Source organism: Hippoglossus hippoglossus, chromosome 23 (assembly GCF_009819705.1).
Source record: "Hippoglossus hippoglossus isolate fHipHip1 chromosome 23, fHipHip1.pri, whole genome shotgun sequence".
Classification (NCBI taxonomy): Eukaryota; Metazoa; Chordata; class Actinopteri; order Pleuronectiformes; family Pleuronectidae; genus Hippoglossus; species Hippoglossus hippoglossus.
In genome coordinates this window covers 10,718,130-10,730,447 of record NC_047173.1, presented here as the reverse complement: position 1 = coordinate 10,730,447, position 12,318 = coordinate 10,718,130, and the positions used below count along the sequence as shown (strand labels likewise).

At 42.7% G+C, this 12,318-nt stretch overlaps 1 protein-coding gene and 9 non-coding genes across 20 annotated transcripts in view; all 10 read left to right on the top strand.

The window, feature by feature from the left end:
* The window catches only part of LOC117757376 (ELKS/Rab6-interacting/CAST family member 1-like), a 113,038-nt gene extending 111,464 nt beyond the window's left edge, over positions 1-1,574 (top strand). For 10 of the 11 annotated variants that reach the window (XR_004613101.1, XR_004613104.1, XR_004613103.1 and 7 more), the window contains one exon: positions 1,206-1,574. Coding sequence is in view for 6 of the 11 variants with exons in the window: in XM_034578474.1 (XP_034434365.1) it covers positions 1,206-1,343 (138 nt within the window). In the remaining 5 variants the exon portion in view is untranslated. The remainder of the gene's footprint in view (positions 1-1,205) is intronic. The other variant, XR_004613100.1, reaches the window with a different exon arrangement.
* A 5,063-nt stretch (positions 1,575-6,637) lies between these two features.
* trnal-caa lies at positions 6,638-6,748 on the top strand. The gene is made up of 2 exons: positions 6,638-6,675; positions 6,703-6,748. It is a non-coding gene; the product is annotated as a tRNA-Leu (tRNA).
* A 324-nt stretch (positions 6,749-7,072) lies between these two features.
* Positions 7,073-7,183, top strand: trnal-caa. The gene is made up of 2 exons: positions 7,073-7,110; positions 7,138-7,183. It is a non-coding gene; the product is annotated as a tRNA-Leu (tRNA).
* Positions 7,184-7,428: 245 nt separating this feature from the next.
* Positions 7,429-7,539, top strand: trnal-caa. Its single transcript has 2 exons — positions 7,429-7,466; positions 7,494-7,539. It is a non-coding gene; the product is annotated as a tRNA-Leu (tRNA).
* Positions 7,540-7,794: 255 nt separating this feature from the next.
* Positions 7,795-7,905, top strand: trnal-caa. Its single transcript has 2 exons — positions 7,795-7,832; positions 7,860-7,905. It is a non-coding gene; the product is annotated as a tRNA-Leu (tRNA).
* A 775-nt stretch (positions 7,906-8,680) lies between these two features.
* trnal-caa lies at positions 8,681-8,791 on the top strand. Its single transcript has 2 exons — positions 8,681-8,718; positions 8,746-8,791. It is a non-coding gene; the product is annotated as a tRNA-Leu (tRNA).
* A 285-nt stretch (positions 8,792-9,076) lies between these two features.
* Positions 9,077-9,187, top strand: trnal-caa. Its single transcript has 2 exons — positions 9,077-9,114; positions 9,142-9,187. It is a non-coding gene; the product is annotated as a tRNA-Leu (tRNA).
* A 1,041-nt stretch (positions 9,188-10,228) lies between these two features.
* Positions 10,229-10,339, top strand: trnal-caa. Its single transcript has 2 exons — positions 10,229-10,266; positions 10,294-10,339. It is a non-coding gene; the product is annotated as a tRNA-Leu (tRNA).
* A 289-nt stretch (positions 10,340-10,628) lies between these two features.
* Positions 10,629-10,739, top strand: trnal-caa. Its single transcript has 2 exons — positions 10,629-10,666; positions 10,694-10,739. It is a non-coding gene; the product is annotated as a tRNA-Leu (tRNA).
* A 256-nt stretch (positions 10,740-10,995) lies between these two features.
* Positions 10,996-11,106, top strand: trnal-caa. Its single transcript has 2 exons — positions 10,996-11,033; positions 11,061-11,106. It is a non-coding gene; the product is annotated as a tRNA-Leu (tRNA).
* Positions 11,107-12,318: the final 1,212 nt, after the last annotated feature.

Below are 12,318 nucleotides of genomic sequence, written 5' to 3'. Positions count from 1 at the left end.
CTCATTGCTTTCCCTTCTTTCTCTGCTTCACCTCCTCGTTCATTCACTCGCTTTCTCAATCTTTCTCTTTTCCATTTATTCCCTTGTTTTCTCCATCATCTGTATTTTCTCGTTGGTCCTCTCGGCCAACATCTCCACTGCCCTCCTCTTCCTCTTCCTCTTTACCTGTCCATCGTTCAAAAATAGTTATTAGTTATCAGGGAATATGAAATATTCAAGGGGAACTCAAGTGATTTACTACTTGCGTAAATTGAGGGACAGAATAAAATAAGAAAATAAATAAGAATGATAAACTTCTATATTTCATTAACACCAGGTGTAGTTCTAGCGCAGGCTTTCTATTACAAATGTGTTTCAACATTTTCAATATGACGTATAGAAGATTATAATAAACATTGTTCAAATAAACATTTACATATTGTTCAATTAAAACAACATGATAAACAATATTTTTGTGTCATTTCATTGATTATTAACATTAGTTGCTGCAGTGTTACGCTTGAATAAAACCACTGTGATGTAAAATACCAGTTTGAGAGGTTCAAACTTAACCAGTATCACAAATGTGGGCTTGTGTTAACACGACTGTTTGAGCCGCGCTCGTATTGATACAGATGTATTGGTCATTAAGTCAGTTTGAGTTTGACATCTCAGCCCAGCAGCAGCCAAAGAAAACAACATTAGCGCTCACTCGCTGAAATGTTCCACTCTATATGGTCAGAAAGAACTACATTGTGGTGTCTTCAGATTATAGTTTAAACATGCTTCTCCATCATCCATGTCGCTGTAAGGAGTTTGTTTTTGTGTTTGACTTATGTTGGATTAAAATCTTTTATCTTTCTCTCATCTTCTTCATAATGTTTGCTTCTCTTACTCAACTTTAAAGAATTGCTCCACGCTTTTCTAATTAATACCAAAGTTACTAGACATTTTTTTTAATTAACCTTTATCCACTTTATTTACTTATCCACCATCTTTATTTATTGATTGAAACAACTCTCATATCTCAGTTAAATATGAAGCAGGAGCCAAGAGTTAGCTTAGCTTAGCACAAGGCTAGCAACTGGGAGGAAACAACGGAATCCACTACAGATTATAATGTACAGTGACGTGTGAAATCTAAATCTAAATGACTGTATCACAAGATGTTGATTTACAACATGTCTAAAATCTCCTACGTCTTTTTGTCTCCATCTTTCTCTCAGTTGGAGGCGGAGTTAGAGCTGTGCGAGAGGGAGGGGGCGGAGCTCCAAGAGTACGCCAATCAGGTCCTGCAGCAGATTGCCGACCGATGCCCCGACATCTTGGAACAAGTCGTCAACGCCCTGGAGGACAGCTGCTGACACACACACACACACACACACACACACACACACACACACACACACACACACACACACACACACACACACACACACACACGCACACACACACACGCACACTCGCACACGCACACTCGCACACACAGTCAGCCAGCCCCAATAATATCCCCTGATATTAGATTCTCAGTGTTGGACATGAAGATGAAAACTTTCTCTTCACTCATCTCGTTTTCACAGATGAAAAAGTGGATCGACAAAAAAAAAAAAAGAAATCCAGATATAACTGAAAAATATTCGTCCACTGCGTCTTCAGTCCACATTGTATATTTTTTAACACGAGGGGGGGCCAGCTAAGGGAAAATATTGTTCACCTTTCCACCCTTCAGTGCTTTGTTGGCATGCTAATTAATTGGAAAATAGTTTTTGAGACGTTAAAAGTTGTACTTTGGCAGAAGGAGCCTTCACCGCACTTGCGTTCGTGGACACGTCACAGCGGCCATCTTGTGTCCTTCCAGGTGATCAGCAGTTGTAACTTGTGAGTGTGACTTGTATTTTATTGAGGAGGAATGAAGAGGAAAAAAAAAATCTAACTGTATTTGAGAGTGAGTTGAGTTTGCCAGGTTGTTTCTGATGCCAGACTTACACACTGTTGTCACACTGTCATTTATTCAGATACGAGAGTGTGTCTATTTCAGCTGCCTTTGTTTCTTTACATCATTTGCTGCTATCGTTTTCACCTTTAGTTCCTTTTCTTGTATTTTTTTTTTCCTTCCGTCAGGTATCTGATGAAAGGTCCCGGCTCGCAGTGTCTTTCTTCCCCCGGCCGTTGTGTAAATTTTAAAGAGAGAAGTTTTAATTAACAGCTACGCAGCTTTCATCAGGGGAACACAACACTTTCATCTATTGTCTCACACAGCAAGCGAAAAGCATCAAACCACAATAAGTCTCGCAATAGTCCCTTTATGAAAACACACCCGTGTGGATGGTTTGTGTTTCTCTTTGACCTAAGAAAGCAACACGTTCTGTTGGGTTGTGCGTCCGCGCTGAGCTCAGATGATCCCTCACTTTCCCTCCTGTGACAATCCCTTAACACGAGGAGACGTCTGAACTCACTCATTTCCCCTCATTGAAACACCGTCGGGTTTTCTTTCTCGGGAGGAAGGGAACATGAAATAATTGTTATATATTTTTTTGCTTTTGGTAATATATGAATATATAAAACACTAATCTTGTTTAATTGAAAATATTGTCATCTCTTGGTTTGTATGTTACATAATGTGTCAAGATATTTTCCCTTTCTTTGTGTGTGTGATTCGGAAGAGAGCACAGATTTGTTGCTGTACGTTGCACCTACTCGCGGCTCCGTGTCCACCAGGAACGTCTTCATCACGCTCACTTTCTTGTTCTTGTTGTGTACAGTGGAAATGACACTCGAATGCATGTTTCCCACAGCGCTGACAGCCCGAGCATGGATTTACACACTTGCAGCACAGAGCACAGGAGGATCTAATCGTTTCAAATTCATTGAGAAGCTCCTCTGACTGGGGGTGTTTTAGTTTAAGCTGTTTCCCAATTCAGGGGCCGCATTCCTCGGAGGAGGAAGACACCTCAAAAAGACAAATAGAAGACAATCGGTCTATGACTAACTAAATGGTGACAAAACTAACAAGCTAGCTATGCGGTTGGCTCCTTTATGGACTCCGGAGGTCAGGCTGAGTCCTCTGAATGAGGTGGCCCCTGAATTTGGACACAGCTATAGACTCATATTGTGCTGAGTACTGAACACATGACTGGCGTTGGCCACATGCAACTTGAGCTCTCTAAAAAAAACTAGAAACATCCGGTGGACACGGAACCCATAGACCGGGATTTACACGACATCCTCAAATCTGATTTGACACCAAACTCTGATTAAAAACTTTTCTCCGCACCTCAGCAGTGTCTTAACAAGTCAAAAGCAACATCAGGAGTTTAATTTCAAAAGTGTTTTGGGAGGAAGAATCTGGAGTCTGATCTGGTGTAACATTTGACACGCGAAGGTTGTTTTATTTTGAAATGAAACTCAGTCAGATATGATCGTGTAGTTGTAAATCCAGTGTTTAGTTTTGCGTGTTTTATACTGATGATGTTTTGTCTTTGGGGGTGGTGATGACTGGAACTCACCGTGACTCTGTCGTGGATCGAAAATGAAAGAATGGAAATAAAATATGAATTTATCTTTAACTTTTCTTTTTGTGGAAGTGTTGTTTTTGTCTCTTTTTCCTTCTTCAATGAAATGTTCAGTTTGTCCAAAGGGTGAATTGTCTCTCTCATATTTTTTTCATTTGAGGGATTTACAGAGGCCAGAAGAGGTGAAGGTATTAATACCTCACAAGAAGGGAATTAAGAAAGGATAAAGAAAAATGTAAACATAACTTTGTGTAACAGAAATGTTATTTTCATTCCTCAAATTTTCTGGGAAGCTGTTCAGTTTGTGTTCACTCACAGACGCCTGCACACACTGGTGAGTGTGCGTGAACTCAGTGGACCGATCCTGCATCTTTCCACTTGTCCTCGCTCCTTCCTTCCTTTTCATTTTACCTCCTTCGCTCTCTCTATCTTCTTCCTTCACATGAAAACTCGACTCAGCCTCTTATCTTGTCACCGGTGGTTCATTTTCCAGTCCGCCCACAATAACGACATTATTCCAGACCCCCAGTGTCCTTTTAGAAAAGGCCTCACCCTGATGCTGGTTGGAAGCCGGTGTCTAATCTTCAACCTGCTCTTTGAGTTTCGACGGTCAAAAGAACTGGTTCCACTGTGGCACCAAGAATTCGCTGGTCAAGAGGAAAGAATCACTGGGGCAGGGACCAAAATACTGTGACCACCATTTAAATAAATAAAAAAAGAGCAATACTTTTGCACATGGAAAAGCAAACTGGTTCTTAAAAGGTTGACAAGCTGAACCAACTCCGAAACAGCCCTTGCACCAGGTTCACCCGGGTCGAAAAGCGGTAACACACACACACACTCCAGAAACGTACTTTCAATTTGCATCGTTTCCGACAATAAAGAGCTGCTTAATGTTACGCCCCAGCCATTTCCTGTGCTTGCGTGTGTTCTTGTTTTCTAGATTCTTCTCTAACGTTCTTGACCGTTTCTTAGAAAGTACGTCAGAGTATCTTAGAAAGTCATGTTTCTGCAGTGGACGCTTCATACTTGAAACCAGATGAATGAATTTAACTGGTTTCAGATGCACCACCGAAGACTAGAGGAATGGAACGAGGAACTAGATGGAAAAGGAGGTGAGTGTTTGTGTGTGAAGGTAAAGGCAGCAGGTTAATTACATAGAAACTGTAGAAAGAAACACACACAGACACTTTGCATGTGGCGGCAGCTCAGTGTTACGAGTCGGACTCATTCAACTAGAAAATCTGGTTTAACAGACCCACTCAGCTCGACTGACCTCAAACCTTGACCTTCACCTTCATCTTTGACCTCGTCCTCTGTGAAGAATTTCCACGCGGGGATGAAAACATCATCAGGTCGCCGGGGTCGTTCTGTTTTTCACACAATAACGCACATCAAACACTCTGCTGACAGTCTGTAAACGCCGGCGTTTACCGTCACATGTGGCAACGCTTTGCACGTGTGCGAACACCTGGGAGCGAGTGGAGAATCGGTTCTGCTTTCTCCATCGACTGTCCTTATAAAAGCCAGCGGAGGGAGACAGAAGGGATGGATGGAGGAGGAGGAAGAGGAACGCATGTATGACTCCCTGATTTATGTGATGGCAAAAGTGAGAGAGTGATGGAGTGAGAGATGGAGGAGACAGGACCCACTGAGCAGCAGCCATCATTTCTGTCAGAATCCGTCTTCCATCTTTCCCTCTTTCTCCTTCTTTCATGTGTCAGCCTTCTGTGTGTGTGTGTGTGTGTGTGTGTGTGTGTGTGGGTGGGTCCACCTGCTTGCTTGTGGTTTGTCACCTAATCAACTCTTCAACCTGCTCCTTTTTTATTTTATTTTTTTTGGGTCTGAAACTCTGAACTGTTCTCTGAACTGAAGTCTCTGTGTTTTATATTCCATATGGTTGTGTTCATGTTTTGTACACTAACAGTCTTGACATTGCAATTATTGGGAAATGTCTATATCTATATTTTACTGTACTATACTATACGTAGCTATACTTTACTATCTGCTATGCTATACTGTAAAATTCATTATAAACGAGCTGTCAGGTTGTACCCGTCTCTCGTCCAATGTCAGCTGGGATTGACTATAGCCCCCAACAGTCCTTACAGGACAAACAGGATGGAAATCATTATAAGATAGTATGGGACAGGGACTATACTACTATAACTATACTACTACTACTACTAATACATTTTATTTATAGAGCAATTTTAACAATGCTCAAAGACACTTAACATAGGTTAAACAACAGAGAAAGTAAATAAAAGCAAATATGAAATTCACATTATAATATAACAAAATGATTTTTATGTTTCTCCCTGTTTGGACTTGTCTCCCACACTTAGACTCACCTCTCTTTGCACAACCTGTCGATAAGATCCCACTGATACTGCTTCACAAGTCAAAAAGCACAGATGTCCTTGAGATAACATGTACTTATGAACACGTGTGTGTCCTGAGTGTGTCCTGTGTGTGTCCTGAGTGTGTCCTGAGTGTGTCCTGTGTGTGTGTGGGTGTGTACAGACAGCATATGTCTTCTCTCCATGACTGTGGAGGAGCCACGAGCAGAAGAAGTAGAAAAGTGAGCGGCTGCAGAGGAAGCGGGGAGGGCTCGGGTTTGGCTTTGGGACGATGTGGTTTCAATCATCACACATCACGTCACACGCGGGCGAAAAAGAAGAAGACGGAGAGGGTGATGGAGAGAAAGAGAAAACAGAGAGAGAGGAGGAGAGGGAGGGCAGGGAGCAAAACCAACTGCAGCTCCACTCAGGGCACACACTCATGGTCTATTACAGGTTTTCAGGGTAAATGATTCATGGTGTCAGTTGTGGTTGGACGGCATCAGCTTGTGTCTGGATGCTTTACTCTCTGAATACAGATTTGTCTTTATTTCCTCTAATAAATGGTGTGTAGAGTCAATGAATGACTGGATGAAGGGGGGGGGGGGGACGGTAGGAAAAAGTTCTGAGAGGAAATAAAAACGAGGTGAGAGGAGCAGAGCCTCTAAAATAAGCTGTTAGCCACCGACTGTCCAAACATGCACCTACACTGTTTTCCTCTCCTCCTCCTCCTCCTCCTCCGCTGTCTAGAGAAAGTCTCTCTCATGCTTCCAAACGAACTCTGGTGAATCTTTATGGTCAGTTGTCAGGATGGCCGAGCGGTCCAAGGCGCCAGACTCAAGGACCGAATCCTTCCTGGTCAAAGGGACTTCTGGTCTCCGAATGGAGGCGTGGGTTCAAATCCCACTCCTGACACATGTTTTACCTTCACGTTCAGTTTAGACTGAGTGAAACCCTGAAAACACTTGGTGCAAACAACTAACTCAGTCTAACTCAATGGTTTTCAGACTGTGTCAGTAACAAGAGAAACTTGAAATCTTCTTGTGTCTGATTTAGGGAGAACAGGAAGGAGTTTGTAAATCAGGTCCGTACCTTGATTTTCATGAGCAGATGATCTTCAATTCAAATGTATTTCATGTGGCAAAGAGTAAATACAGTTAATCTGTGTATCACAAATACAGCAGGTAAAATGTGTTGCCTTTTTATCCAACAAAACTTTAGAAATTCAGTTGATCAACAGTCAGGATGGCCGAGTGGTCTAAGGCGCCAGACTCAAGGACTGACTCCTTCCTGGTCAAAGGGATTTCTGGTCTCCAAATGGAGGCGTGGGTTCAAATCCCACTTCTGACATTGCTTTTACAGACTGGAGACAGGACTGAGTAAAATCCTGAAAACACATGGTCCAAACAACCAAATCAGTCTAACGTTGTGATTATCCGACTGTGTCAGTGACAACATCTTATTGTGTCTGAGACATTTTCACGAGTGTATCATCTTCCAATGCAAATGTATTTAATGTCGCAAAAAGCAAATATAGTTCATCTTTGTATTACAAAGTAAAGGTCTTTATCGTCTCATCTTCCAACAACTTCTATGTCAGGATGGCCGAGCGGTCTAAGGCGCCAGACTCAAGGACTGACTCCTTCCTGTTCAATGGGACTTCTGGTCTCCAAATGGAGGCGTGGGTTCAAATCCCACTTCTGACATCTGTTTTACAGACTGGAGACAGGATTGAGTAGAATCCTAAAAACACATGGTCCAAACAACCAAGTCAGGCTAACTCTGTGATTATCAGACTGTGTCAGTAACAACAGAACGACAACATCTTCTTGTGTGGCCGACATTTTCATGAGTGTATCATCTTCCAATGCAAATGTATTTAATGTCGCAAAAAAGAAATACAGTTATCTTTGTATTACAAAGTAAAAGGCTTTATAGGCTCATCTTCCAAGAACTTCAATGTCAGGATGGCCGAGCGGTCTAAGGCGCCAGACTCAAGGACTGACTCCTTCCTGTTCAATGGGACTTCTGGTCTCCAAATGGAGGCGTGGGTTCAAATCCCGCTCCTGACAGGTTTTTTACTTCCAGGTGTTGCATGAAACAAATCAAATATTACAAGTGTATAGATTCTAGACTCTATAGTAGATGGTTAAGACTGTGAGTAACAGAAAATGCTTAATATTTTCTTGTGTTAGTGGAAACATGCAGTAGTTTCATGTTGTGAAACTTAGAATCTCAATTTTCTCGAGCATCTGATCTTCACTGCAGATTTACTCGATGTGATAAAAGTGGAAATCTTGTTTATCTCAATATTAAGCACAATTATGCTTTTCTGAAGTCCAGGTAATCTTGAATTGCCACATTCATAATTCCTAATCCATGAATTATTCTCTGAGAAATCAATGAAAATGTTGAAAAATGTCCTGTCTCCATACGGAGGCGTGGGTTCAAATCCCACTCGTGAGTCAATTTAGGAAAAAACACCATTTCACTGTCAGGATGGCCGAGCGGTCTAAGGCGCCAGACTCAAGGACTGACTCCTTCCTGGTCAAAGGGTTTTCTGGTCTCCAAATGGAGGCATGGGTTCAAATCCCACTTCTAATACATCCTTTGCTCCCACTGTTGTCTGGTACTGAGAAACACAACTTTCTTTCCTCCTGTGTCTGTGTGAAGTAACTCTGTCTCCCCTCCCTCTTTAAAACACTGTTCTCCAAAAATCTTCTTTTGACAAAACTATCCATCAGTCACTCGACATTATTAAGATTGACATGTCTTTCTCAAGGGAGTCACAAACACTCATTAAGCCAATTAGACCAAATTAAGCCAATTGTTTTTTTGTAATTCAAAGTCAGGATGGCCGAGCGGTCTAAGGCGCCAGACTCAAGGACTGACTCCTTCCTGGTCAAAGGGACTTCTGGTCTCCAAATGGAGGCGTGGGTTGAAATCCCACTCCTGACATATGTTTTGCTCCCATTGTTGTCTGGTACTGAGAAACACACCTTTCTTTCCTCCTGTGTCTGTGTGAAGTAACTCCCCCCCCCCCCCCCTCCTCCTCCCTCTCCAAGGACACTTTCCACATCAGAGCAAAGGAGTCAGTCACTGAGTCATTTGCACATGTGGACTCTGTCAGTTATTAGTTACTTAACAGACAATTTTAGAGGCAACGTGAAGTAGCTAAGTTGTTAAATCAAGCAAAATACTGCATTTAGAAGATGATACAAGGTGTCATGTGAAGGAATACATGTCAGGATGGCCGAGCGGTCTAAGGCGCCAGACTCAAGGACTGACTCCTTCCTGGTCAAAGGGACTTCTGGTCTCCAAATGGAGGCGTGGGTTCAAATCCCACTTCTGACATATGTTTTACCTCCACGTTTAGAGAGACTGACTGAAATCCTGAAAACACATGGTACACACAACTAACTCAGTCTAACTCAGTGATTATCAGGCTGTGTCAGTAACAACAGAAACTTTGTTTGTTTTTAAATCAGGGTCTGTACCTTGATTTTCATGAGCAGATGATCTTCCATGCAAATGTATTAATGTGGCAAAGAGGACATACAGTTTATGTATCACAAATACATCAGGTATGACATGTTGCCTTCTTCTTGAAAACTTTGGAAATAACCTTCTTTCACAGTCAGGATGGCCGAGCGGTCCAAGGTGCCAGACTCTAGGACTGACTTCTTCCTGGTCAAAGGGACTTCTGGTCTCCAAATGGAGGCATGGGTTCAAATCCCACTCCTGACACATGTTTTGCTTCCACTGTTGACTGGTACTGAGAAACACACCTTTCTTTCCTCCTGTATCTGTCTGAAGTAACCCCCCTCCAAGGACACTTTCCACATCGGAGCAGAGGAGTCAGTCACTGAGTCAGTTGCACAGATCAACTCTCTCAGGATTCAATACATTTCAGGGGCAACATGAAGCAGCTCATTTGGTAAATCTAGTTAGAAACATAATATCCTGAGCTTCCATGCAAAATACAGCATTTAAAATAAAATATTAGGTGACATATTTCATATATATGTTAGGATGGCCGAGTGGTCTAAGGCGCCAGACTCAAGGACTGATTCCTTCCTGGTCAAAGGGATTTCTGGTCTCCAAATGGAGGCATGGGTTCAAATCCCACTTCTGACATTGTTTTTACAGACTGGAGACAGGACTGAGTAAAATCCTGAAAACACATGATCCAAACTATCAAGTCAGTCTAACTCTGTGATTATCAGACTCTGTCAGTAACAACAAAACGTCAATATCTTCTTGTGTGGGCGACATTTTCACGGGTTTATCATCTTCCAACGCAAATGTATTTAATGTGGCAAAAAGGAAATGCAGTTCATCTTTGTATTACAAAATAAAGGAATTTATTGGCTTATCTTCCAAAGCAAATTCTATGTCAGGATGGCCGAGCGGTCTAAGGCGCCAGACTCAAGGACTGACTCCTTCCTGGTCAAAGGGACTTCTGGTCTCCAAATGGAGGCGTGGGTTCAAATCCCACTTCTGACATCTGTTTTTACCTCCAGGTTTAGTTGAGATGTAAATCCCTGAAAACACATGGTCCAAACAACTAACTCATTCTCATTCAATGATTGTCAGACTGTGTCAGTGACAACAGAACCCGACAAGTTCTCGTGTGAGATTTAGGGACAACGTGAAGAACTCTATAAATCAGGGTTTGTACCTTGATTTTCTCGAGAAGATGATCTTCCATGCAAATTTATGAATGTGGCAAATACATCAGGTATGAAATGTTGCCTTCTTGTTGAAAATAACCTAAGAAAGAATGCTATTCATTGTCAGGATGGCCGAGCGGTCTAAGGCGCCAGACTCAAGGACTGACTCCTTCCTGGTCAAAGGGCTTTCTGGTCTCCAAATGGAGGCGTGGGTTCAAATCCCACTTCTGACATTGTTTTTACAGACTGGAGACAGGATTGAGTAAAATCCTGAAAACACATGGTCCAAACAACCAAATCAGTCTAACTCTGTGATTATCAGACTCTGTCAGTAACAACAAAACGTCAATATCTTCTTGTGTGGGCGACTTTTTCACAGGTTTACCATCTTCCATGCAAATGTATTTAATGTGGCAAAAAGGAAATGCAGTTCATCTTTGTATTACAAAATAAAGGAATTTATTGGCTCATCTTCCAAAGCATTTTAAAGTCAGGATGGCCGAGTGGTCTAAGGCGCCAGACTCAAGGACTGACTCCTTCCTGGTCAAAGGGATTTCTGGTCTCCAAATGGAGGCGTGGGTTCAAATCCCACTTCTGACATATGCTTTAACCTCAGATTAACTGTGTGAAGTCTCTTATCCTCCAACTCAAGTTTAATTTAGACTAAGTTTACTTTAGACTTAATAAAATCATGCAAAAAACAACAGCTGGGAACTGAACAATGAACTTAGTTTTAAATCCCACTCCTGACACATGCTTTATTCTTCACTGTTTCAAGGCAGTTGAAGAACACACCTTTCTTTCCTCCTGTGTCTGTGTGAAATAACTTCCTCCTCCCTCCTTCCCTCCCTCTCTCCTCCCTCTGCACCGGTGGGCCGGCGGACACTTTTCCACATCACACCGCAGGACAGTCCCTCAGACAGAGACACAACTTCTCTTCTCCTTTGTCTCACTTCTCTCCTCCTCACTCTTCTTCTCCAAACTTCTCGCTCTTGTTTCTTTTTTTACGCGTAAAACTCCTGGGGAGCTGTGGACTGCGCCCTCCCCCCTCCTCCTTCCTCCTCTTCTTGTTCCTCCTCCGTGCGTAATCAGCTGGACAGTTTGGAAACTTGTGATGTGGAGAAATCTCACTTTATTCCTGACACCTGTTGCTGAGTGAGGACGCGGGGGCGCACAGAGCCGTGCACACCGAGGAGGAGAGGAGCGTGTGCACCGACACTCATCGTCTGGCTTCACTTCTACGTGTGTGCGCGACAGTTTTGGGGACTCTCGTGGACGCGGACAGGTCCACGGGCCACCGGAGGCTGCCTTCACACATCTGCTCATTCCCTAAAGTGGACTTTTTTCTGAGTCTTCGGTGCGTGTTGCGTAGTAAAAGTCGTGTTTTGAAGAAAGTGGACACTTGGAAGAAGTTGTGTGTGCGCTGTGCTCCAGGCTGCTGCTGCTGCTGCTGTGGGGTCTGTCTGAAGGGTCCCCCCCTCCTTTCAATGAAAACACCGACCTGTGTGCAGTTTCCCAGCCGGGCAGGGAGTCACACTTTTCGGACTTGAGAGCTGTGGATGGTGGGAAGAGGACTTGTCCTTGGAGAGCTGAGGAACAACTGGATTTACGCACAGCAGACCAGGTAAGAAAACTTATTTTATAATGGTTTATTGACGTAAAAGTTCTCAGAGAAGGTCATTACATGTTACACACACACTCTGCACCCACACTTTCCATATGTCTATACAATGCTGTAGAAATGTTGCATAGTATATGACTTACTATGTTATTATGTGTATTAGTATTTTATTTCAGTGAAATCTTGTGTAT